Source organism: Gracilinanus agilis, chromosome 4 (assembly GCF_016433145.1).
Source record: "Gracilinanus agilis isolate LMUSP501 chromosome 4, AgileGrace, whole genome shotgun sequence".
NCBI classification, from domain to species: Eukaryota; Metazoa; Chordata; class Mammalia; order Didelphimorphia; family Didelphidae; genus Gracilinanus; species Gracilinanus agilis.
In genome coordinates this window covers 395,099,959-395,125,761 of record NC_058133.1, presented here as the reverse complement: position 1 = coordinate 395,125,761, position 25,803 = coordinate 395,099,959, and the positions used below count along the sequence as shown (strand labels likewise).

General features: G+C 38.8%; 1 protein-coding gene across 1 annotated transcript in view; it reads left to right on the top strand.

Moving 5' to 3' along the window:
• Window positions 1-3,078: 3,078 nt before the first annotated feature.
• The window catches only part of MAP3K5 (mitogen-activated protein kinase kinase kinase 5), a 301,627-nt gene continuing 278,902 nt past the window's right edge, over window positions 3,079-25,803 (top strand). Inside the window, exon 1 of the mRNA XM_044677087.1 lies at window positions 3,079-3,580. Within this exon, the coding sequence (XP_044533022.1) occupies window positions 3,094-3,580 (487 nt within the window). The 5' untranslated portion in view covers window positions 3,079-3,093. The remainder of the gene's footprint in view (window positions 3,581-25,803) is intronic.

Genomic DNA, 25,803 nt, shown 5'->3' with positions numbered 1-25,803 from the left:
GTGTTCCTCGAGTCCCCCATAATAAGACCTTCATTGAACTAATGAATCAGAGGTATGAACCAGGAGTGGACAAGGAAGACCTAGTCATCTTTTACAGATCAACCAGACAATGTAAGGCTTTTGACTTGGTATGAAAAGTCTTATCCTCAAACTCCCTCTTCAGGAACTCAGAAGGATCCATTAGCATCCTAGCAGGACCCTTGCAACAGCTGGCTGTAATCTTCTTCAGGAGCCACAGACAAAGTAGACTTACTGAGGAAACACTGATTCAAAACTATTAGAAGTCTAGAATAAATCCATACCAGGCCATGCCTAATGGGATGGGAAGGAACTTCATGAGCACTCCTAGAGGGGAGGGGAAACAAGGACTTTCCAAAATCAGCCACTCTGAGTTACCTCTGCCTTATTGCTCTCTAACTTCCAAACCGATAGGAGAGTTTATCCCAAATATTTCAGGGAAATACTTTATACCAATTGCTATTATTCAACTTCAGTAAACTGTTGTTGAGTCATTTGACTTATGTGGCCCCATTTGAGGTTTCTTTGACAAAGATACTGGGGTGGTTTCCTTCTCCATTTCCTTCTCCAGTTCATTTTACAGATGATGAAACTGAGGTAAACAGGGTTAAGTGATATATCCCGGTTCACACAGGCAATGAATGTCTGAGGCCACATTTGAATTCAGGTCTTTTTGATTTCAGGCAAATGAACTACTTCACCACCTAATACTACCAAATACCCCTTCCTATAAGTTAGTTAAGGCTGACTAATTAATTTATATTAACTGATAGTCATGGGAGGAATTACATGATGGGAACTTGTAAGCTATTGATTTGGAAAGATAAACCTCCTTATAGCCTAAAAACCCTGAGAGGAGATGTAGCAAAGGAATTTATCAGTCAGTTAATATAACGTCTGCTAATTTTACTAATGAGATTGAGACAAGGGAAAGCAATTTAATAACAATCACAAAGATGGTAGCAAACAGCAGAAATGGTATTTAAACCCAGAACCTTTGACTTCAGATTTATGGGACAAGCTAGACCATGGATTTGGAGGGGACCAGGGTAAGTGGCCTTTCCCAGGGTCAGGGATACATCATAAATGTTCTGTGAGGGATTAATCTGTTAGTAGGCTACACCTCTGGATAATTAGCCTAATAGCAGGTATTGCCTCCACTCTGTTGGAACTAGAAAGTGTCCATAGACACATGGCGCTGTTAAGTTTTAGCCTGAGTGTTGACAGTCATTCCATCTCTTAGGATTCTTTGGGGAACTGAGGATCTTCAGACCAAAGGGTACCTGGCCTTTGCATGAAAAAATCACAGCCCTCTGTTAAAGTTAGGAAGATAGAGGCATTACAACAGAATGTAAAAACTGGAAAGAACCTTAGAATTCAGCCAATCTAAGGAGTTCTGGAACTGGATTTTGTAAACTCAGCACACACACACACATACATGTACACAGATATGGATGCATTAATAATTCATGTAATTGACATTCTTCTATACATTTTTTTGCGTGTGTAACTAAAAATATTTTGAGAAGAAGTGTCCAGAGCTCTGGGCCTGGAGTCAGGAAAACCCACGTTCAAATCCAGATTTAACTTCTAACTAATTGTTCGAACTGGGCAAATCACTCAACCTCCATCTGCCTTAGTTTTCTTAATTATAAAATGGGGATAATAAAAGCAACTACTCTGCAGGGTCATAAAGATCATTTGTAAAGCACTTGGCACAGTGTTTGACACTTAATAAACTAGAAAATGTTTATTCCCAACCCCTCCTGCCTATTGGAATTTCAAAAATGAGTAGGAAAGGTCCCCAGGCCGACCTCAGATTTTTTGCACGCTACTCCCAGAGTACCAAGCTCAAATGTGTTATGCACAAACCGCGGGGCCAGCCAAGGCCCTCAGCGCTTCAGAGCTTAGCTCCCTTTGAAATCAGGGCCACAGTTGCGCAACCCATGAGTTCTCCGGCCAGGCAGTCACAGCTTAAACGTGGGAGCAAAGCTAAACAGGAGCCGGAGGAGGGCGCCCTGGCCGTGGGGACCGTCACATAAGACATCAACCGTGGCAAAAAACGACTTTAGTAATAGCAAAAGAGAATTTTTGTTCCAGCCCCCGGGTGTTTGAAGTAACTGATGGCTTGCATGCTAAGCCTCTTTTTAAGTAGGTAGTCCAGTGGTGGAAACCAGAGAGGACAGACAACCTCTAGCTGAGAACCAGTCCTGCGAACGGACCTCGGGAGCAGTTGATGACCGGTAGCAGTAGTAGCACGGTCTGTTTCACTCTGGTTTAGGGCTTCCCAGCAGCGCCCGCCCCCGGGGGCTGGCCTCAGACTCTCTGGGCTCCAGCAGAGGGGCGGGAAGAAGGCAATTAGTAGAGGGGACAAGCTGCTGGAAGAAACCGCACGCCTCCAGCCCCGCGGGTCGGCGCTTAGACGAGGCGGCCGCGACGATCGGAAGAGAAAAGAGGAAAGGGGAGGAGGAGGAAGCTGCAGTTGACTGGGGAGGCGGATCCTCTTGGCTGCAGCTTCTGGTGTGCGTGTACAACGCTCGGCGATTCCCCCGCCAGTAAGGTGCTAGCCAGGTGGCTCTACCCGAGGGAGAGGAAACCCCCGTGGTCTCCAGAGAGCGCACAGCGAAGAGGAGAGCGCACGCCGCGAGAGCAGCTGGCGTTGCGTTATGGTGTCAGTGGCGCACGGAGTCCCCTGAGCTTAGCCCTGCTTGGCAGACCCGCGGCACAGGTTTGCTAGGATCCCAGCCAGCCCTAGACCAGGAGGAAGAGCTTTTTGCCTTCCCGCCCAAGAGCTTATCCCCAATCCTTCTACTCCAAGCTTTGCATAGAGCAAGAAAGACGGCCACGGAGGCGCCCAAGAGGGGAGACGCGCCGCCGGCTAGCGGCGTCCCTCCGGGAGAAAAAGCGCCGGAGAAGAGGCGGCGCCGCGGTGGAGGTGGTGGCGGCTGGGAGGGCGCAGCGCGAGATGGCAGCTGCCTAGCCAGGCGGGCGCGGAGCAGCCCCGAGTTGTGGCTAGCTAGACGGAGCGGCTGGGCGGTGGACCCCGCTGCGGCCTCCGCAGAGCCCCTGGAAGAGATGAGCGCGGAGGACAGCGAGGGCATCACTTTCCCTGTACCCCCGTTTAGCCCCCCAGGATTCTGCACCTTTCAGGAGGTCGGCAGCGGCAGGAGAGGTGGAGCGACAGCGGCTGCAGCTGCTACTCCGGGCGAGGGAAGCCAGCTCCCACCACCGCCCCCTCCCCCCGGTACCTTCTGGAATGTGGAGAGCAGCGGCACCTCCGTCACCTGCGCTGGGGGCATCTCGGCAACTGCGATCGCAGGCGGGGCCCCGAGCGCCCCCCGAAGTCGGGGCAACTCGGCTGGCGCTGGCGGCAGCAGCCGGAGAACCACTGTGGCATATGTGATCAATGAAGCGAGCCAGGGGCAGCTGGTGGTGGCGGAGAGCGAGGCCCTGCAGTGCCTTCGGGAGGCGTGCGAGGCAGTGGGCGCTGCGCTGGAGACCTTGCATTTTGGCAAACTAGACTTTGGGGAAACCGCGGTGTTGGATCGCTTCTACAATGCAGGTAGGTGAGATGGGTGCAGTTCCTGCTGCTTTTCTTCCTTCTTCTATGGTGCTATTCCCTTGCCTCCCTTCCCCCACTTTTTAAAAAACCGACCAGCTCTTCACTTCTGGTCTTTATCCCCCCCCCCCATGGAGAGAGTGCCCTTTGGGGTGTTAACGTCTTGAGTGTGGCAGCTTCTGAGGGAGAAGTTTCGTTTTTCTCTGGGAATAGGAGGGGGGGGAGCGCTCTTCCCCCCTCCTCTCTGGGCGACTCTAGTGTCCGGAAGTTGGGATGAGCTTTTGCCCTATGCCAACCTTTCTTCGCCCTGGGGTTCATATTTAGTGTTTCTCCACTCCTGTCTCCTTTGAGATTGATCTCACCATTTCTAAGGGAGTCTGTCTGTACTTTCAGTTGATGGTTCCTCCCTCCTCCTCCCCCGCCCCTCTTCCCTCTGAGCTCAGAAATGCAGCGAGATAGAATAAGCTTCCCAGACAGCACCAACCTAGGTGCATGCACTTAAAGACGAATTTTTCTGTCCAATCTCCTTTTATCTTAAGTTCAGATGATGATATTTCAGGCATCTCACTTACTTGCATTTACCAAGTTTGTTCTCTAGGGCAGTAATGACATTGTAACACACTCTAAACTTCCCTGTTGTCTTATTACATTGTTGAGGGAAAGAGCCTAATGTTTCGCCAAATGGTGGTTATGTATTCTGGAACATTTATCAGTTTATACATTGTTTAAACCGCTGATGGTTGTCTTGAGAGCCTGGATGAGATAAAATTGAGCCATAGGTAATTAAAGCAATCGCTACCATAATTCCTTTCCAAAAATAATTTTATTGTACTGTTCTACCACCTGCTACAGTAGTTGGAGAGTTGGGGAATTTGTTTACTAACTGGGGCAATTTGCCATCTCTTGACAGATAAACAGAAATATTCAGAATATTTTCAGGAATGTGTATATGAAATTAACCTCCTGTGGCCTTTTGAACATCATTACTCTGTCGAGCATGTCCAGCCATATGTTTGCATTTCTATGACTGGGGGTTAAAATCTGCTGAAAACAATTTCAGTGCAGTAAGCATCCAGCATGTGTGCTTACATAAAAGGCTTTAGAGTCTTGTCTTGTTTTCAGGCCTGTCTTTCCATTCAGTCTCCTCAAAACACCTGAAGGTGCTTATGTCAGTGTTGGAATTCAGCCATGACTGATGTCTCAATAGTTCAAAACGAAGGAAAAGAACTTCATGTTAAGAAAGACAGTCTAAATAAAACTAGGTCTTTCTGGTTCTGGTATTTGGTAGAGTACTGGCCTGCCTAACTGCACATTCATGTCATGCATTATTGCTTAGCTATCTAAGTTATATAAACCTCTTCTTTAAAAAAAAAAAAAGTCAGCTACCTAATTTGGAACATACAATTTTGAAAGTAATAGTGGATTAACCAAAATACTGCAAAACAGGGAAAGACTTTTACACTATATTTAGTCTCATTGTGATAGTAGGTAATTTTTTTTATATTTAAAAAAAAAATTTTTTTTTATTATTAAACCCTTAACTTCTGTGTATTGGCTCCTAGGTGGAAGAGTGGTAAGGGTAGACAATGGGGGTCAAGTGACTTGCCCAGGGTCACACAGCTGGGAAGTGTCTGAGGTTGGATTTGAACCTAGGACCTCCTGTCTCTAGGCCTGGCTCTCAATCCACTGAGCTACCCAGCTGCCCCCCAGTAGGTAATTTTTTAAAAGTTACTGCTTCATACTCTCTCAAAGTAAATCTTAACTCATAAACTAATTGGAAACATGGCCTTAATAAGATTATTCTTACTACTTATAGTCTATCAAATACTGATTGATGGTTATTGTTGCTAAACACAAAGAAAAATGATCACTGACAGATTATTTAACCCATCATGTGTTTGAAGTTTAGAATCTAATAGTGTTTCTAGGAGAAATTGTTCTCAGAGTACCAACTTGGGATGCTAGGAATATGTTATAAAAGACTAGGTTTTTAAAGCTCAAAGGGGCCTTGATCTAGTTCAGTCTTCTCATTTGACAGATGAGGAAACAGACTCAGAGAGGTTAAAATGACTTACCAAGATGACACAGATAATAAATAGTAGATTTGAGATACTAAATACTCCATCTCTTCTAATTCCCAGTCTAGTGCTTTTTTGAAAATATCAGCTGTCTTTGAACTTGAAAGTTCAATCTGCAGATCTAAACAGGTCCAGCAAAGGCAGTGTGATGGCTATGATTTAAACTGTACTCATTATTAATATAACCCCAATTATAACTTTGAAGTATTTGATGAAAGTGCAAACTATATTTTTCTTAGAGGAAGAGTGGCTATCTTTGAGGGAATACATTGGAAACTTAAATGTTTTGTAAAATTGGAAAAATTTTAATGGATTTCCTTTCACTGACTAGTACAAGTACATTTTTTTTAAATGCAGGGACTGATTTTTTTAAAGACTTGCTTTTTTTTCTGTGTGAATATTATTTAGCTTTCAGTCTAATTTTTTTCAGTTATTTTGGATCAATTCTATAAGTTTTTTTTCTAATCTTATACTTGTGTTGTAATTTGAAGAGGGACACTTTCATTTTTTGGAGCAAATATCATTTTACAATGTCATCTGTATTCTTTCCCAATATCTTCCCTGTCTGCACTTAAAGTTCTTTCATCATTATATTTCCTTTCTGGCTTTTATGTTGAAACTCTTGCTATATTATTGGTTTCGTGGAAATTTTCCATATTTACATGTTTTAGAAAACATCATTAGAGATAGGAAATGCCATGGTAACAGACCTTTCATTCAGCAGAATTCAGTGAATAGTAAGAAATGACATAATACTTTCTCCTTATAGATAACATTTAATTTACAAATAAGCTGTATCCCTAAATGATTCAACAGAGATTTAACCAGTGCCTAATGTATGCAAAGTGGATGAGACCACCTTGCCTTCATGTCACTTATAAATGTTCATATAAATGTTTATAATTTGTAAGTCAGAGTTTTTTTAAATTTTGAATTCATTTGCCTACTGAGAAATGTTATAAATAGTTATCAATCCATTTCTAAGCAAGACTGTTTAAACATAATGTGGTTGAAGTATAGAATCTAACAATGTTTCTATGGGAAATTGTTCCCAGAGTTCTAACTTGGGGTTCCAGGAACATATTATCCCTTGTTCTACTCCCTTACCAGAAGCAGCTCTAAGCTTTAAGTAGTGGTTACCTTGAACTAGGTGGAAGGAACTCAGTTGAGTGGTGGTTCATGTGGAATGGGAGCTAGGATGGGAAGTGAGTAATGGTAGGAAAGTTAGAGTAGTGCAGCAAACTGACACATGCATCATTTTTTCCCCTTATTGCCTCCTTTCATGGTACTCTTGAAGAACCTACACTGGCATCCTCTTTCCATTCTTTTCTGCAGTGAGTCTCAAGAATTCACCCAATTGCTTTCATTGATATTGTTGATAATATTTGTAAAGTGCAATGAAAATCTTAAATGCTACATAAATGCTTTATTGTTGTTCAGTCATTTCAGTCATGTCCAACTCTTTGTGACCCCATTTAGAATTTTCTTAGCAAAGATGGAGTGGTTTACTGTTTCTTTCTCCAGTTCATTTTACAGATGAAGAAACTGAGGCAAACATGGTTAAGTGATTTGCCCAGAGTCACACAGCCAATAAGTGGTTGAGGTTGGGTCTTCCTTGTTCTAGACCCAGCTCTACCTAAAGAGTAGGAAAGACTCCTACTCCTTAGTAGAAGGTGGTGTGAAGTAAGAAAAATTTAAAAGAATCTCTGACTGTAATGGGAGTTCTTCTAGCTTTGGTGGGAAAGGAAGGGGAATTCCCAGAAAATTCAGGGATATAAAGAAGCAAATTTATATTTTAAAGCATATAGTTATATACAGATTGTTCCAATAGCTTTCTAACTGTCTCCAAGTCTTTAATGACTCTTGTCCTTAAACTACTGGGGAAAAAAACCTACTGGATTTGGAATTGGACAACCTGGGTTCAATTACAAGTACTGCCAATACTACCTCTGTGACCTCGGACAAGTCACGTAACTTCTCTCAGCCTCAATTTTCTCATCTGAAAAATGAGAAGATAAGACTAGATGACCTTTAAGTTCTCTCCCAACCCTAAGCCTAGAATGCTATGATACTTTAGTAATCTACTAGTTCATGTATGGGGAATATTCTACTTATATTGGAAAAAAGTGCATTTATCATAAAGGAACAATGAATATTTCAACCCGAAGAAGAGGAGAGTTGGGACCTTCAAGTGTCTGAAGGTCTTTCTTGTGGAAGAGGGATTAAATTTGTTCAGCAGTACTAGGAACAGTAGCTAGCAGATAGTCGGAGCATAATGAGAAAAAAACCTTAATTTGTTTTGACTGTGATAAAAGAAAAAAGAAATACGTCTCTATTGTGGTAGAAGTTGTTTTTGTAATTACTGTTCATTTAAAGTGTCTTAATATTGTCATTGGTGTTTTGGAGGGGCTCCTTGGGGATTAGGTCAAGACTAAGTTGAGAGGTAGTGAGTTTCCCATCACTCTAGGTCTCTCCAAATAGAAGCTTGGGATAATTAAGTTTCTTGTCAGATACAGGTTGGACTTGAAGATAACTTTGAAGTCCTTTCCAAATTGGAACTCTGGGAATATAAGTTAATTTTAAGCTTCTTTCAAGGGTAAAGGGAGAGAAAAAATCACGAGACATAAATACGTAAGGCAAAATTCCATTTGTGATACTAACACATTAGTCTTCCTCCTCAATCACATAGACTTACTAGTTTCTTCCCTTTGCTGGAGATGCTGAGTTGCAAAACTAATTATCATGTCTGCTGGATTATTATAGAAGGAGGAAGGGGAAGTGCAGAAACTGGTTTATAAAGTCATGTTTAACTATTCTAGGTACCTTTTTTAAATGGGAAAAGATGAACATTTGTATCTCATAAAATTAGGTTCTTAGCAACAATAACAACCAAAGATCCATCAAAGCCATTTCCTTGAAGGACAAGAAGAGTGAGCGAGCATGAATGCCAAGAGAATTTTAAATATATTAAAGACATAACATGGCTGAATTAAGCACTCTTTAAATATAGGGCATGGAGGGCAGCTGGGTAGCTCGTGGATTGAGAGCCAGTCCTAAATTCAGGAGGTCCTAGGTTAAAATCTAGCCTCAGACACGTCCCAGCTGTGTGACCCTGGGCAAGTCACTTGACTCCCATTGCCTACCCTTACCAATCTTCTGCCTTGGAGCCAATATACAGTATTGACTCCAAGATGGAAAGTAAGGGTTTAAAATAAACAAATAAATAAATAAACAAACAAACAAATAAATATAGGGCATGCTATACACATTGCACAGAAAGCAAACCTCTATATTAAAAAGTAAATTTTTTTCTGCCATGGTAATTAATCAGATTGTAAGAAACATTATGTGGACAGATAGATTGCTCAGTGGTTTGAGAGCCAGGCCTAGATAAGGGAGGTCCTAGGTTCAAATCTGACCTCAGATACTTCTTAGCTGGGTGGCCCTGGGCAAGTCATTTAATCCCCATTGCCTGGCTCTTACCGATCTTCTGCTTTAGAACCAATACATAGTATTGATTCTAAGATGGAAAGTAAGGGTTAAAAAAAAGAAAAGAAAGAAAGAAATATTAGCACTGTGATTTATGCTGAAAGGAAATTATATTCTTTGCTACAAGTGTTTTTAAAAAGGTCTGTGATCCCTAGTTTGGTGTTTCCCAATCTTTCTGAGTCTGTGCCATGCTTATGGAACTCTTTAGGACCCCAAAAGGGGTTAAGAGTGGACAGAGGATGTCCAGGTGTCCCGCCTCTAACTGCATTATTTCCACGTCTGCATACCAGCTCTGTCCCCTTTCCTCTATACCAACGGTTGGCAACCTTTTTGGGCTGTGAGAACCATAAACGCCTGCGGAAGGAGGAGGATGGAGGTGGAAGGTGCTGGAATATGGGGCGGGGGGGGGGGGGGGGGCTGAAGGGCCCCCTGGGGCACATCCTGGGGCTCTGCCCAGACTGGCGGGTTGGGAGGTGGAGCCAGACATGGCTGGAGAGCCTTACGTTGCCAACCCCTGCTCTGTACTTTGGTCCACTCCACTGATACCAAGACCCTTCTCTTACTATGAATGGAAGTCACATTCTTCTGTCTGTGTTACTGGGTACATTGAAGTACCGGAATATTGTAAGCTAAATCTTTGGACAGCCACTGCTAAAGGGGATCAGGACCCAAAGACCAAGTGACTGACTCATCGCCTTGCACACACTGGGAAGTGAATAATTGGCAGCTGGGTCAGTAGCAGGTGTGAGATGTTAATTAGGCACATGCAATGTTAGTCTATCCAGCTCTTCCAACGAGGAGAGCTAAAGGCTGCCAGGAGCTGGAACTTGATGAGAAGTTGGAGGTCTGAAACTGGAAAAGGCAGTCAATTCTGAGCAGCAGGGGGAAACCCTACCAGTGATAGGCTGGCTTTGTAGCCATTTATCGCTATAAGGACTAGCTCTAACTAGAGGTTAAGGAACTGAGCTTGACCAGAAGCAGGGGTTCTTAACCTGGGTTCATGGTCCCAGGTCCAGGGTCTGTGGAAAGTCATCAGTGCTCTGTGAACTTGGATAGGGGGGAAAAATGAAAACTTTCTTTTCATTAACCTCTAAATGGAATTTAGCACTTCCTTCAATTATGGTTTTTTTTAAACTACCATAATTCAAAGAAAGGTTCTAAAGGCTGTATGAGAATGTCAGATGGATCCATGACACCCACAAAAATTTAAGAACTCTTGACTTAAAAGAAGAACCAGTTTTATCTGTAACTAAGCTCCTGGCCTTAACAGAGATTCATGTAGGGGCAAGAATTATTATTGTGAGTCATTCAGTTGTGTCCAACTTTGTGTGACCCCATGGGCAAAGTCCATGGGGTTTTCTTGGCAAAGATGCTGGAGTGGTTTGCCATTTCCTTCTCCAAGAGGCAAGAATAGAATTCACTATTTCCCTTCCTATATTCAAAGCCAAATTGGCCACCTTTCTATTCTGTGGACTGGTCATTCTGTCTCCCATCTCTGTGTGGCTTCATAGGCTATTGTCCAGGCTTGGAAACCTCTCCTTCAATCACACAGTAAACATTTACCAAGTATTTACTATGTGCCAGGCACTATGCTAAGTGCTCCGTTACCTCCACTCCTTAGAAACCATACTTTACTTCAAGGCTCAATTTCGGTGTTACCTCCTACTTAGGTTCTCCTACTCTTCCTCTTAATTCTTTATGCTGTCTCCCTCCTAAAATACACAGTTACTACTTTGGATATATAGTCCAGAGAGTTTCATCAATCCAGCTTATTTCCCCATACCCTCATGTTTGATGTACCCAAAAAATCTCAATCCCAGAGTCTTGGTTCCTTCCTTTGTGGAGGCTGCCTCTGCTTGAATTTTGACTATTCCAGCTCCATTTGGCTTTCAGCTCCTGTGAAGAACTGGATTCCTTTTTTGAGTCTCTCTTTTAGAAATGCAGACCTGATTTTTATGTTAGCTGGAAACCTATTGTATCTAATTCTATGGTGTTGCTTCCTTTCTGCCCTCATGAGATCTCATAAAGGGATCTTGTGGCAATGCTTTTTTTTTTTTTAAGTTAAACATGTCATCTGACCCTTTTTGGTGATTTGAATTATGAGAGACATTTTTGTCCTAGATCTATAATTTCATTTACAGTGAGGAAACCCCTTCTACCAATACCGATTGGTGACTATTCTGCAATTTATTGTTTTAGAAGGGTGCCTGGAGTATCAAGAGGGTATGTGACTTGCCCAGGTTCACACAGACAGTATGTGATAGAACCCAGGTCTTCCTGACTATAAGATAAGCTCTCTATCCACTATGCTGACATGTTACCCTTCTTTTTCTTCCTGTTCTTTAAAACTGCCCATATTTTTAATGGCAGCAAATTCTAATCTCTATGGAATACTTACTTTGTGACAGATCAGGCCAGGTCACATTTTAGAGCCAAGGCTCAAAGTCTCAAGTAGACAGTAACATTTAAGCAATGCAATTTTTAAAGCTTGCCTTTGGCAGCACAGATGCCTTATCTTGGCGAAAAAGCATTCTGTTTCTGGAAGCTTGGTAGCAACATCTTTATATGCAAAAAAAAAAAAACAAAACAAAATACAACATTAGTAGTAATGAGGCTCAACTCATGACTTCTATAGCTGAACAAACCGAAATTTCATTTGAAATTTTAAATTAAAAAATCAGGAGCCTATCTTTGACATTTTTTATAACACTAATTAGGGAACAGAGTCTAGACAAAATAAATCCACATTTATGTTTACATTCTAGAACCTGAACAAAATTTTATTAAAAGAATAAAATTCCTGCCTTCTTTTATCTTAAACTGAGTTATAGTCCTACCAAATATAATTCTTCCCCCCACCAAAGAATTAATAATAAAATATAATCAGGCAATCCAACAGGCAACCAAAAAATGTACACACAACACATTTCAAGTTTGTTCTGCATTGTTAACATTTTCTAATTATTTTCTTACACCAAGACAATCAACAAAACAATAAATCGAGTAATGTTTGCAGATATCTGAAGTGTAAAAATACAAGTTTAACAATAAGCTTTCGTTAGGAGCTGGTTTGAGCTGGCTTCAATCACACCCATAAATGTCATCTTGGAAAGACAGTTTCATAGTAAGAATGATTTTTTAAAAAATTGATGGTGCTTTAAAAAAAAGACATGATGCTTACCACTGAGAGCAACAGATGTGAGAGTGCTTTTTAAAAAGTCAACGCTATATGAAAGTTATGCCATCTTTTGGTCCAGTTTAGTTTGGCATATGAAATAATTCATATGTTTAAAATTCTAGAGAAAAATTATTTTCTGTTATCCACACAGACTTTTATTAAGGTGTATGATTCTTGGTCAGATGCCATTACAATGAGCTTTCAGGAGGTCTTTAAATCATATCTTGTAGTAGAATTTTGTGCTATTGAATATTATTTGAAATGAGTTGGGCAATAACCTAACACCTGGAATCCTTTTCTATGCCATTATTTTTCTTGTAATGAAATTTAACCAGCCTTCCTTTTCTGTAGATGGATAGTCCAATAGCTTAGTTGGCATGATGTAATGGAAGGATCACCAGACTTGGTAAAAAATCTGCATTTGAATCTCTGCTTTGTTATTTCCTACCTGTCTGACCTTAAGTAAATTTATTAATCTCTCTGAGCTTCAGTTTCCTCATCTGTAAAATAAAGGGTTTGGACCAGATGACCTCTGTATGCTCTAAAATTGAAGTAAAATCTGTATGCTACAAAATCTAATGAACCTAGACTTTCCTGCTTTCTTCCTGTTGCAGATCCCCACTGTTAGAAGTAGTTATTTCAGTCTTTCATCCCTTCTTGATTTTGCAATATATGTTAATATTTTTCTGACTCTTCCTTAGTATTCTTCAAATAACACATTTAATCATGAAACTCCATTGCTTCATGAATTGGTGATATCTAGAAAGTATAGGAAGGAACTTTAGACAGTCAACAACCTGAACTATCTACCAGATCCTTGAAGGAGTAGGTCATCGAAGAAATAATTTGACCTAAAACTGAGGAAAGTAAGAGCCTAGAACCATAATTTCATAAAAATTTGTACCATAGTGAAAGTTTTTGAGTCCATATAAATATGGTATGTATCTGTATGAATGTTGATCATTTTCTTTTCAATATTTTAGATAAAATAGACCTGGCATTGAGTCTTTCAAAGTTGTGTAAGAGTTTTTGCATGGGGGACAGCATTGGGTAGAGGATAGAAACATGTTGTTGAAACTATGACATGCATGTCAGAGGGGACTGCTCCCCACCCCCTCTCCACGTGTTCCTAAGGACATTTCTCTCATCACCTGCCCCTCTGCCCAACAGCCCAATGGGAGTGCTTCCTCCCTCCCCTGTCCAGGGTAAGGTGGGGAGGGAGGCTCACATGCAGTGTGAGGGTGCAGCTTGGGCACTCGATTTCTAAAAGGTTTGCCTTCACTTTGATAAACTGTTACTGGGCTTAGTGCTAGGAAGACCTGGGTTCTAGTGCTACTTCTTTGTGGCCTTAGGCAAGTAATTTTTCTCTTTTCTAAGTCTCTTTCCTTGATTTTAAATAGTTACTGAATATGGTTGTTTTGAAGATCAGTGAAATGATGAATGTAAAGTGTTTTGCAAACTTTATAGTACCATGCCAGGGTGGATTATTATTATTGTTAAATGAATTTATTTCAAGAAGAAATAAAGAGCTTCCTTCATTCGGGAATGCTATAACCTTAAGACAATGGAATTTCATGTTTTCAATCCTAATTTCTAGTTAATTTCCTGATGCGGTAGTCTAATGTCTACTATCTGGGAGAAGTTGGGAAGGGCAGTCTGGGTACAATGAAATAGACAACTTTTTTTTTAAATTAACAATTAATTAATTAATTAATTAAGAATTATTTTTCCATGGTAACGTGATTCAAGTTCTTTCCCTTCCCTCCTCCCACCCCCCTCCTATAGCCAATGAGCAATTCAACTGGGTTTTACATGTCATTGACCAAGACCTATTTCCATATTATTAATATTTGTAATAGAGTGATTGTTTAGACAACTTTGTTTTAAAAGATCTTACATTTATTATTTTGGCTGTGCAATAAAATTCATTTTGCATATGCAGTGAAATGTATTTTTTTCCAATGCTCATAATAAATATTTGTTTGAGAAGCTTGGGTTCAGTTTCTTTGGCAAGACCCCATAGAACTTGGAGAACTGTGTTTTAGCTTGCACGTGAGTTTTGACATGTCTATTTGACTTGAATTTCTTGCCAAGCAACTCAGCACTGCCAGTGTCTTGTGCACCTAAATTGCATTTGATTATTGGTAAACTCAAGACAGAAATGGGCAGGAAAGGCTTGCCAACGATCTTAATCTTGTTCCAGGAGCTTCTGTTTCTTAAAAAACAGTATTGTAGAAAATTCATTGTCACTAAGTGAAAACCATTCAGGGATTGAATCTACTAGATTTTATAGATCAATTTATATATCTTGCCTGTTTACATTGTTTCCAAGATCCAAAAATTAGGATCATTTGGTATAATAAGATCTTTGCACAGTTCATGTTAGAGCTTTCAGTATAATTAAGACTTTCAGTCTCTGAAGAACATTTAATTTAGGCAAACTAGTAGGTAGGTGTTACAGTCTGCCCAGCATATACTCAAATTAGGATGCTTATCAATTATACATGTTTGTTTTGGTTACTTGATTGTACAATGGGCTACAAATGAACCAAAAAAGTAATAGTAAATGTTTGTTTTTTCCAAAAGTTCTGAAGAGTTCATAAGCAAAGTTAGAATTATTCCTTTGGCACTATATAGTATCACTGTTCCATAGTTATGTATGGTTAATGCATGGTGAAAAAGTCAAACTTATTATATTTTTCTATGCAAAAATTGTTATACAGTGACAATATTAGGGCTTATGAAAAGTTTAGCAATGCCATGCAATTTATAGTTCTTTGATCCATAATCCTTTGTTTACTGTGACAGATAATGTCTTATGCTGCAGAATTTGTATGTGCCTAACTAACTTATCACACTTATAAAAAATACAGCTTCACAGACACTATTTTCTGCTAGGGTCTTTTAGCAGCTTGGTTATGAAATCTTTGACAACGTTGAACTCTGATGATAACAGTACTCTTATTACCCACCTTGGTCAGATCTCCCATGCATGGCATCTTGAGATGGGAATTAATAATATAAGGATATACTGATTTTCTTTGTCACTCTCCTCCCCAGGTAGTTGAATATCTTTTTTTTTTAACCCTTGTACTTTGGTATATTGTCTCATAGGCGGAAGATTGGTAAGGGTGGGCAATGGGGGTCAAGTGACTTGCCCAGGGTCACACAACTGGGAAGTGGCTGAGGCCGGGTTTGAACCTAGGACCTCCTGTCTCTAGGCCTGACTCTCACTCCACCGAGCTACCCATCTGCCCCCTTGAATATCTTTTGTAAGACCCCACGCATTGCCATATAAGTTTGAGACTTTCATTTCCTACCTTATGGTTCCTGAGTCATGTGGGGTTCTAAGAATCTCTCTTCCCTTTTCCCTGAAGTCTGGATCTGTTCTTGAATTTTATTGTTCCTCTGAGTTTCATGAAGGGGCAGTAGCAGGGTAAAGACCATCAGTATTTCAGCTAGAAAGTGCCCCTTCAAGTGTCTGAGTGTGTTGACCAATTTGGTGCAGTAAAGTCATCATAATATAGTGATGATGCACCATCATTACTATGGGAAAAAAAAGTGCTAAATATCTACTAGTATGAGTAAATACAACTATGGAGGCATGTCCTATGTTAATGATTATCTTGTATAGTAAAGTGTGTAGTAGAGATTTAAAAATATGGAGGCGTAGTTATATCCGTGATTTTCTGTTAATGGAAAGAAAAATGTGTTTCATATCCCAACAGCCACCTTCAGTTGATATTCCCCAATGGGAATGAGATGATGACCACTGGCTCCTTATCAGTGTTTCTCCTCCCTCCCCATCTCTGTCTCTTATTCCTGTTTGGCTCTAGTGTCATTGTTTCAAGCTTTTTTGCCTCTCATAATTCTCAAGAGATTTCATCCATTCAGAATCTATGCTTTCTGGCTGGTGCAGTCCCTACGTCCAAATGCCAGGTATCCAGAGACTTGTTGCCAAGGTGAAGCTGTCCTGGAAGTAAACATTAGTGATCTGGAAGAGCTTTCTAAGTTTTCAGTTATAGGTATATAATGTAAAACAATCACTCAAAGGCTTATATTTGGTTTTATAATACATTATTGGGCAGTTAGGGGGCACAGTGGCTAGATTGTCAAGCCAGGAGTCAGGAAGACCTCAGTTCAAATTTGACCTTACTAGCTATGTGACCCTGAGCAAGTCACTTAATCCTGTTTGCCTCAGTGTCCTCATCTGTCAAAATAAGCTAGAGAAGGAAATGGCAAATCACTCCAGTGATTGACCAAAAAAAAAAAAAAGCAACCCAAATGGGGTCATGAAGAGTCAGACATGACTGAAAACGATGAACAATAACAATTACATGGGAGATCTGACCAAGGTGGGTAATAAGAGTACTGTTATCATCAGGGTTCAATGTTTTCAAAGATTTCATGACCAAGTTGCTAAAAGACTAGCAGAAAATAGGTATCTATGAAGCTGTATTCTTTATAAGTGTGATAAGTTATAGTTATTATAATCTAAAACAACTCCCTCAAAGGCTTATATTTGGTTTTATAGTATATTATATCCTACCCAATATTATTTCAATAATTATTTTTGCTCATCAAAATATTAAAATTAATGTGTTGTCCTTAAATGAATACTGCTAATAAGAACTCTGAACAATATAGTATTTCAGTTCTTACAAACTGCTTTTTTTTCCCCAGCAGCCCTTTGAAACAGGCAGTGAGAATATTTTTAATCCATTTTATAGGTGAAGATGCCTTAAGAGATGTTAAGTACCTTGTCTGTGGAAAATACAAATTAGAGCTGGGACTAGCACCCAATTTTCTGGCTCTTCGTGTTCTTTCTGTTTTTACTACATTGCTTTACTAAAGAGGAAGCAAATGGGAATATGGAGACACAGGCAATGGGAAGAAAGCAGTCTGAGGATTAGAAAATCAGCCTTGGATGATGCCAAAAGTAGAAAAACTTAATAAAAGTATTTGAGAATTGACTCTATGTTTTATTTTGAAGCTCTTAAATTTTTGGAGGAGTTTGTTTTTCTTTGGCTTACATTCTAAATCAGAGTAAATTCTTTAGTGACTTTTTCTCACAAGTTCTCTTTCATTTGATTTAATATAGGTTCTATTACTTTAATGGTAATAAAGGAACTGACTACCTGTCTTCATCTTTTGTTACATAAAGACTTTATCTTTTCAGATTGGTTCAATCTGTTGATTCTGTTCCATTGTTAATTCCACTTATTCTGACAAGTCTTTATACAAAAATTTTATGAACTGATTTCCTGCTCTTCCCTACTAATGAAGAGTCAGGAGCATAGCAGCCCTAGAAACAAATTAGTTGTTCACCCAGATAGTTCTTGGTTTTTTTGTTTTTTTTAAATCAGGTTGTGATAGAGGCAGATTTGTTTAATGGAAAAAGCATGGGCCTGGGATTCAGGATACATGGATTTTAGTCTTAATTCTTATCTTAGCTGTGCCCATAGGCAAATCATTTCACCTTGCTAGGCCCCAACTTCCTCTTCTAATATGTCCACCTGGCTCTTATATTTTGTCTTTCTAAAATGTGAAGCAAAATAATGCCTTGCCACAGCTTCATAGCACCATCTTTATTGTTCTGGATATTATATTATGATATATTAATATAATACTATATATTATAATCATATTTACACATAAATATAATTATAATGATATAATTAGTTATAATAATATATTATTATTAATAGTAATAGTATGTGGGCACTAGGTGGTACATTGGACAGAAGGCCAGGCCAGGAAGACCAGAGTTCACATCCAGCCTCACATACCTAACTAGCAGTGTGACCCCAGGTAAGTCACTTAACTCTGTTTGCCTCAGTATCCTCATCTAGAGAGGAGCTGGAGAAGGAAATGGCAAAGCATTCCAGTATCTGCCAAGAAAATTCCAAATGGGGTCATGAAGAGTTGAACATAACTAAAAAGACTGAACAACAATAAAGCATTTATGTAGCATTTAAGGTTTTGAATGCACTTTACAAATATTATTGCATTTTATCCTCACAACAACCCTGAGAAGTTGTTGCTTTTATTTTCCCCATTTAATAGAAACTGAGGCAAGGGGAGGTTAAATGACTTACCTATAGGCTATTTAGTGTCTGAAGGTAAGATATGAATTATTATTCATGGTTGTCCTCTGAAATGAGGAATAAAGACTAAAGTGCCCTTAAAGCACTTTGCAAATCTTAAAGCACTATACAGATATGAGATATTATTATTATCACTTATTATTGTTATCCATTCACTGAAATAAATATTATTATTATTATCACTTGTTATTGGTATTCATTCTCTGAAACAAATATTATTATCACTTGTTATTCATTCTCTGAGAATGGAATAATTTTGTGGGGATGATCTTATTTGGGAAACAATATTTTCTATCTCCTCTTGGGGGAAAAAAAATCTTTGCTTCTGTCTTAGAGTCAATACTAAGTACTAGTTTGAAGGCATAAGAGTGGTAAGGGCTAGGCAGTTGGGGTTAAGTGACTTTTCCAGGGTCACAGAGCTAGGAAGTGTCCACTTAGCTGCTCTTTCCTGTTTCCTCTTAAAGACCTTTTATTTGGTGTTAGAAGAAAGAGGTTTCTCTTAAAGAAAGAAGAAAGAGAACTGAGAAATGTCAACCAAGAATTCAGTGTAGGACCAGTGTGATATGTTATTGAAACCTCATCTTCTTGTTTCATCCTAGAGAAAAAAACGAATTGATAAGATAAGGAAAGAGTGGCACTGTCATTCGTGGAGTCCCCAGGTTCCAGTCTGTGACTTGTTCTCCTTCGGCTGATCTAAAAATTACAAACTCAATTCTTTTACTCATATGAGGCCTCAAACTTCTACTGGCTTCATAGCAAGTGTATGATAATTGCTTTTGCAGCAAGGCAGATAATTTCCACATTTAGCCCAGGAGAAAAGTATAATTAACCCTTGAGCCATATGCTGCACCTAATATGTTGTCATCGGGGAAGTTCCTTCCCAACTCTAGCAGATTGTACATTTATAATGTAAACATGAGATTAATGTGCATTATCATTGAATCCAAGTCTTGATAGAAATGTTTCTTTCTCCTCATTTAACAAACAATGACTAAAATAACTCTTGTGTACAGAGCACAACTAGTCGTTGAGGGAAGTGATGCAAAAATTTGATAACATTTCTCACTCTCATGGAACTTCTGGTCCATTTTTGTATCTCCTTAGAAGATCTGTAGTTTCACTTTAAATTGTGTTTCAAGATCATTTCCTGTCGGTAAAACTCAAGCATTAAGTCTCCAGTGGAAAAACTCGGGGATCGGTGGTTGGCCTTGGGATAGTTAATCTTTTGATTAGTGAGTTGGCTCTAGCCATAGATGGCATGGAAGGGGTACCTGACACACTAGATGCCAGGTAGGATCTAAAAGGACCTCAACAGGCTAGAGCATTAGGCCAATCCAAAGAAGATGAAATTTAGTAGAGATAAATATAGACTTGCACTTGGGTACAAAAGTTAGCTTCACAAATATAAGATGAAAGTCATGGAGAGACTGCAGTTTTCTGGAAGAGGTCTAGGAGCTTTAGGAGACTTCAAGCTCAATATGAGTCAGTGATGGGTAGGATGTGCCCCCAAATGCTAATGTTATTTTGGGAAAGAAATAACTTTATGCATTAGGAGAGAATGGGGAGATAGTAGATCCAATTTATTCTGCTCTCTTCAGACACGATCCAGACTATGTTCTTTGTTTCTGAGCGTCGTGGTTCTAGAATGGCACTGATACACTATAGAATGTCCAGAGGCAACCTGGATGGTGACGTTCTCTCAGTCCATGTCATGAGGATTAGTTGAAGGAACTGGAGATGTTTAGCCTGGAGAAGAGAAGACAACAGTAGTTGTCTTCAAGTATTTATTTGAAGGTCTGTCAAGTGGAAGAGGGATCATCTAAAGCAGTGATTCCCAAAGTGGGCGCCACTGCCCCCTGGTGGGTGCTGCAGCAATCCAGGGGAGTGGTGATGGCCACAGGTGCATTTGGGGGCAGTGAATAACTGTAAGGGGGCGGTGATAGTATGTGACAGGGGGCGCTAAGTAATATTTTTTTCTGGAAAGGGGACAGTAGGCCAAAAAAGTTTGGGAACTACTGGTCTGAAGGAGCAATGGGTAGAAATTTCAATGAAGCATATCTAAGCTTGATGTCAAGAAAAAACTTCCTAATAGCCATTTCAAAGTGGAAAGAATGGGCTGCCTGGACAAGTGGTAGGTCTTCCTTTGTTATAGGTCTTTAAGCAGAGGCTGAATGAACTCTTGTCAGTTTTGTTATAGTAGGAATTCCTTTTATGTATAGACCCAACTGGATGGATTCTGAAATCCCTTCCCAAACCCTCAAATTCTGTGATTCTGTTGTTATTTAAATCAACTCTATATCTTATCTCTAAAGTTTTGTAATAATTGAAATTCATAATGACTGGGACACAATGAGATCCTTGGACATCAAAGGACTTGGGCTCATTTGGAAATTTTTTTCAGGTTAAAAAGTGTAGAATAGAGAGGATTTAAATATGTCTAGAATTGATCATTGGGGTGGAAGGAAAGGGGAATCAGCTAGATTACTTCTGGCTGTCTTTTACAGCAACCAATCAATGAGATATTTAGCACATATTAAGTGTTTATTAAGTGTCTTCTATATGACAGGGACAGCACAATTTTTATTGTTAGTGATCCTTTAAATCATATAGTGGAATACTCAGTGTTTATTTTTTTCTGATAAATTTTCACGTTTACTATGAAAATATCCTGGGTATAGTCATGCACTCTATAGTGAAGCCACGCTTGCCTTTTTTCTGTCCCTTACCTGTGACGATCCCTTACGTGACTCTGAGACATTCCACAACCTGCCCCATGCATAAAATGGTCTCCTTCTTCTCTTCCATGTCCCAGAATCTCTTATCTTCTTTAAAGATTCATTTCAAATGCCATCTTCTGCTTGATTGCTTTCCTGATTTCTCAGCTCGTAGTGCTTTTTGCCCTGGAAATCACATTGTTTCTATTATGTATTTATTTGTCTATGCTTCATATTGCCCCCTGTATAATGTAAGCTCCTTTAGGACAGAGAGTTTTATTTTTTTTCTTTGTGTCCCCCCAGTACCTAACACAATGTCTGGCACATAATAGGAGCTTAATAACATTTTGTTGAGTGAAAGAATGAAGGCATTTTTAAGAATCTGAAAAGGCCCTTGACATTTTTAACCTTCTAGATCAGGGCTTCTTAACCTGGGGTCTACAGATGCCCAAGGAGTCTATAGATAGGCTAAACTTGAATGGGATAAAATGACATCTTTATTTTCATTATTTTCTAAGTACCATCTAGCATTTCCTTCAATTATGAATTTAACAAAAGACACTATTTTGAAAAGACTTCACAGGATGACCAGAGGAGTCCATGAAACACTAAAAATTTAGGAACTCCTGCTCCAAATTTTTAACTATTTGAACATGAATAGTGAATGACCCTTGTGGCTGTCAAAGGTAACAGACATTTGTGGGGGGGGGGAGGATTTTGTATGTGTGTGTTTGGCTAATTTCGTATGATGCTTAAGAGCAAGTTTTACCACCACAGCAACTATAGTAGATCTGTGATCCTCCACAAAGACATGCTTGCCACCTGAATGATTCATGACCTCTCCACTCCTTCTCCTTCCATGGGTATCTTATCCTCATCCTTCTGTCATTCTCTTAGAGACAAAGGCACCATCTATATGTTATTCCTTATTCTTGCTTCTTAACTGGCTCCTCTTTTCTTGTACTTGTCCCTGATAATGCCTTTTAGAACACTTTGAGTGATTGTTAGCAATGTGCGGTAGCATACATCCACCCACCAAGCATCTTTCTCTTGCCCTTTAGGTCACCTGTGGTTGTCATGCTTTTGAGATCAGGATGTTACATGATTCACAGTCATATATAATGCCACAAGGAGAGTGAGGAAACAAATCATATCAATGGAATTTATGAACCCCAAGGGACTCATGATAAAAAATGCTATCCATAGCCAAAGAAGAAACTGTTGGAATCTGATTGCAGATCAAAGCACACCCTCTTTCATTTTATTTCCTTCATGAATTTGTTATTATATTTCTAATACATGTCTTCTTTCATGGCATAGAAAACATGAAAATATGTACTGCATGAAAGCACTAGTACAACCTATGTAACCTGACTTCCCAAGATGCTAAGCAGAGAATCTGAATTACAAAATGCTCAGAAAACAATTGTCAAAAATTGTTTCTACATGTAATTGAAAAAAATAAAAGAAAGTTTTTTTAAAAAGGAAATATATGAAATCACCAACAGAGATCCTTTTAAGTGGAGAGATTCTGTTTGATATTCTAGTTAGTTTATAAGTGTTCCTTTCCAGAATGGTCTTATATAGTCTTATTTTTGACCTTCCACTAGAGAATACAATTATTTAAATGATTTCCCTTGAGAAAATCTTTTTGATGTTTAGATTGGACTTCCCTTTTCTCATTTATATTATCACTGTTAATAACTCTCCACAGGTTCACCCCAATTCATCACTTTCACTCCAGTTGCCATTCTGCATGAATCTATTTTCAATTCATCTCTTTGAGATGTTACCTTTGATACATTTATATCTGATGTTTATTTATAAAGGTATTATAAGACTCAATTAAGATACTGGATTAAGAAGTAGGTAAGCAGCACAGTGGATAGAAAGCCAGGCCTGGAGTCTGGAGGTCCTGGATTTAAATATGGTCCTAGCTGTGTGACCCTGGGCAAGTCACATAACCCCAGTTGCCTAGCCCTTGCCATTCTTCTATTTTAGAATTGGTACCAAGACAGAAGATAAGATTTAAAAAAAAAGATAATGAATGAAAATCACTTTGTAAACTTTAAGAGATATATAAAGCCAGTTGTTATTGATGTTGTTAGCCACCAAAGTGGTGATTGATGACTTCATTTCCTGAGCCTTCTACTGCACTCCCGCTGAGCTTAAGCAATGTTTATTGAGCAATACAGGGATGATCTGGTAAATGTTTAACAACCAGTTCTCCAGAAAAAAATAATGTATGCATACACACTCCTAGGTTTAATCTACATTTTTAATGTTGAGTCTAAAACTCAACAAAGCAATAAACTAAGCTTTTATTGGTATCTGTTGCCTATTTCTGAGGCATAAATGCTCAAACTGAAAATCTAATAGTGGGCTCTAGTTAAAGCTGGCTCCAGAACACCACTTGTTACCAACGTATAAGGGTATATTCTAGGAATGGCCTCTGTACCAAATATGCATTTGTGCAGTTATATGTTTGTGTACAAGGCACCTCATTCTTCAGTGTATGATATACTAGATGGAAGACTGGCCTTGGAGTCAAAAAATTCAATTCCTGGGTTCAGTTCCTTCCTCTAGAACATAGTGGCTGCATGATCCTGGGAAAATCACTTCACCTTGCTCTCCATGCCCCAGGCAGTTCTCTAAAACTCAAATAAGAAATCAAAACTATTAATAAACACATGAGAAAGTGTTCTAAATCTCTTATAATTAGAGAAATGCAAGTCAAAACAACTCTGAGGTACCCACCTCACACCTAGCAGATTGGCTAAAATGAAAGAAGGGGAGAGTAATGAATGTTGGAGGGGATGTGGCAATATTAGGACATTAATGCATTGCTGGTGGAGTTGTGAACTGATCCAGCCATTCTGGATGGCAATTTGGAACTATGCCCAAAGGGCTTTAAAAGACTGTCTGCCTTTTGATCCAGTCATACCACTGCTGGGTTTATATCCCAAAGAGATCATGAGGAAAAAATTATAGATGAATTGTTGTTGATCATATTAGTGAGTAGAACCTCAAATCTGGAAATTCCCCACACAGATGAAATCATGGGTCCAAAACATAATTATAAATTAAATTTTCCTTTCATAAAACTGAGAGCTATATTTCTCAGACTTTTGACACAGTATCTCTAAAGATACAAATAATGACTTGTGAGAAATAATTATCTTAGGGAAGATTTTTAAGTTAAATGTTTCTATCTTCTTGCTAAGAAATGTGGGCAACCTTAGGAGACTAATTATTTCTGGAATATTTGAACAAATTCGATGAAAGCTATGAAATATATCAATTAGTACTGTAGACAAAACAAAGTTGTACTTTGAGGCCTTGTTATGGTATGGAGTGGGGGTGAACTTAAGTTCTCAAAGACTATGTTTTGGCAGATTTTATCAAGCCTTCTTTCAGAGGCTTCAAGAACAATCTCAGAGTCAGATTGAATCTAATTAGGCCCAAGGCCAAAACTAGTTAAGTACAAAAGACTTTATATCAATATGGTGGCCACTATATGAAGAATTCTTTGTCCATGGCAAACCATAAGAAGAAGAAAAAATGTTTATGGTCCCTTTCAGCTTCTGTGGTGATGATGGTGGGAGTTATAGAACAGAGTTCTAGGAGAGATAAGGATTTCTATTCCCTTAGCTATTGATATTATAAATATGAAATATCACTGCCAAGTGATTACTGAATTGATATATTATATTGAAAATATATACATATATAATATATGAAATACATATATTATATATCATATATAAAATATATAAAAATAGAATATATATAATATATAAAAATAGAATATATATAAAAAAGAATTAAAGCAGCAATATTGACAGTTCTCATGATAAAGGAAAATAGCAATTGAAGGATTACTCCCAGATTCTCCTTGTATAGACAGAGAAAGTAATTGGTGGCCAAAGAAAACATAATTTCATAGATCACTTGGTCATTTCATCTAATAGTGGTCATGATGAGCATAAGCAAAAGGAATACAATGAATATCACAAAAATGAAAACAACTCAATTTTAACAGAGAAAAACTTGTTACTGACAAGTATTTGATAAGAATCAATTTTCTTTGTGCACTCAGAGCATTGACTAGTGGAACAGGAGTTAAAATTAGCATGAAATAAGAAAAAAAAAGTCAGATTTAGGTAAATGGCACTGTAGACCATTGCAATTCCTTCACTCTAAACTACTTAAACTACATTGAACCATCAATCCAGAAACATGAGAAATAGAAATAGAAATAAGCTAAGTTATTTACCTTGATTAACACCATTTCCTGCAGATTTTTAACTAATTTAAAGCAACTGTTATGACAATTAGGATGAGTCAAGAGTCAACTTTAACCAACAAATATTGATATCTTTGCTAAGTGGATAGATATGACACCAGTTTAGAATAAGAAGTTATTATTTATTAAAAAATTACAGAAAAGGATAGCAGAAAAATTATATCAGTATTAACTCTTTTTAAAAAAAGCAGTGGAAGTAAGAATCAGTCAGTGGAATACTTGGCATAAGATACAGCTAAGCTATCTTATTCCAAGAACATTCATACATAGATGAAAGTGGCAAGAGGGCAACAAATAAATATAAAATCCTATATTTTCATTATCAATGACCTCAGTCCTCAAAGTGCCAAGTAG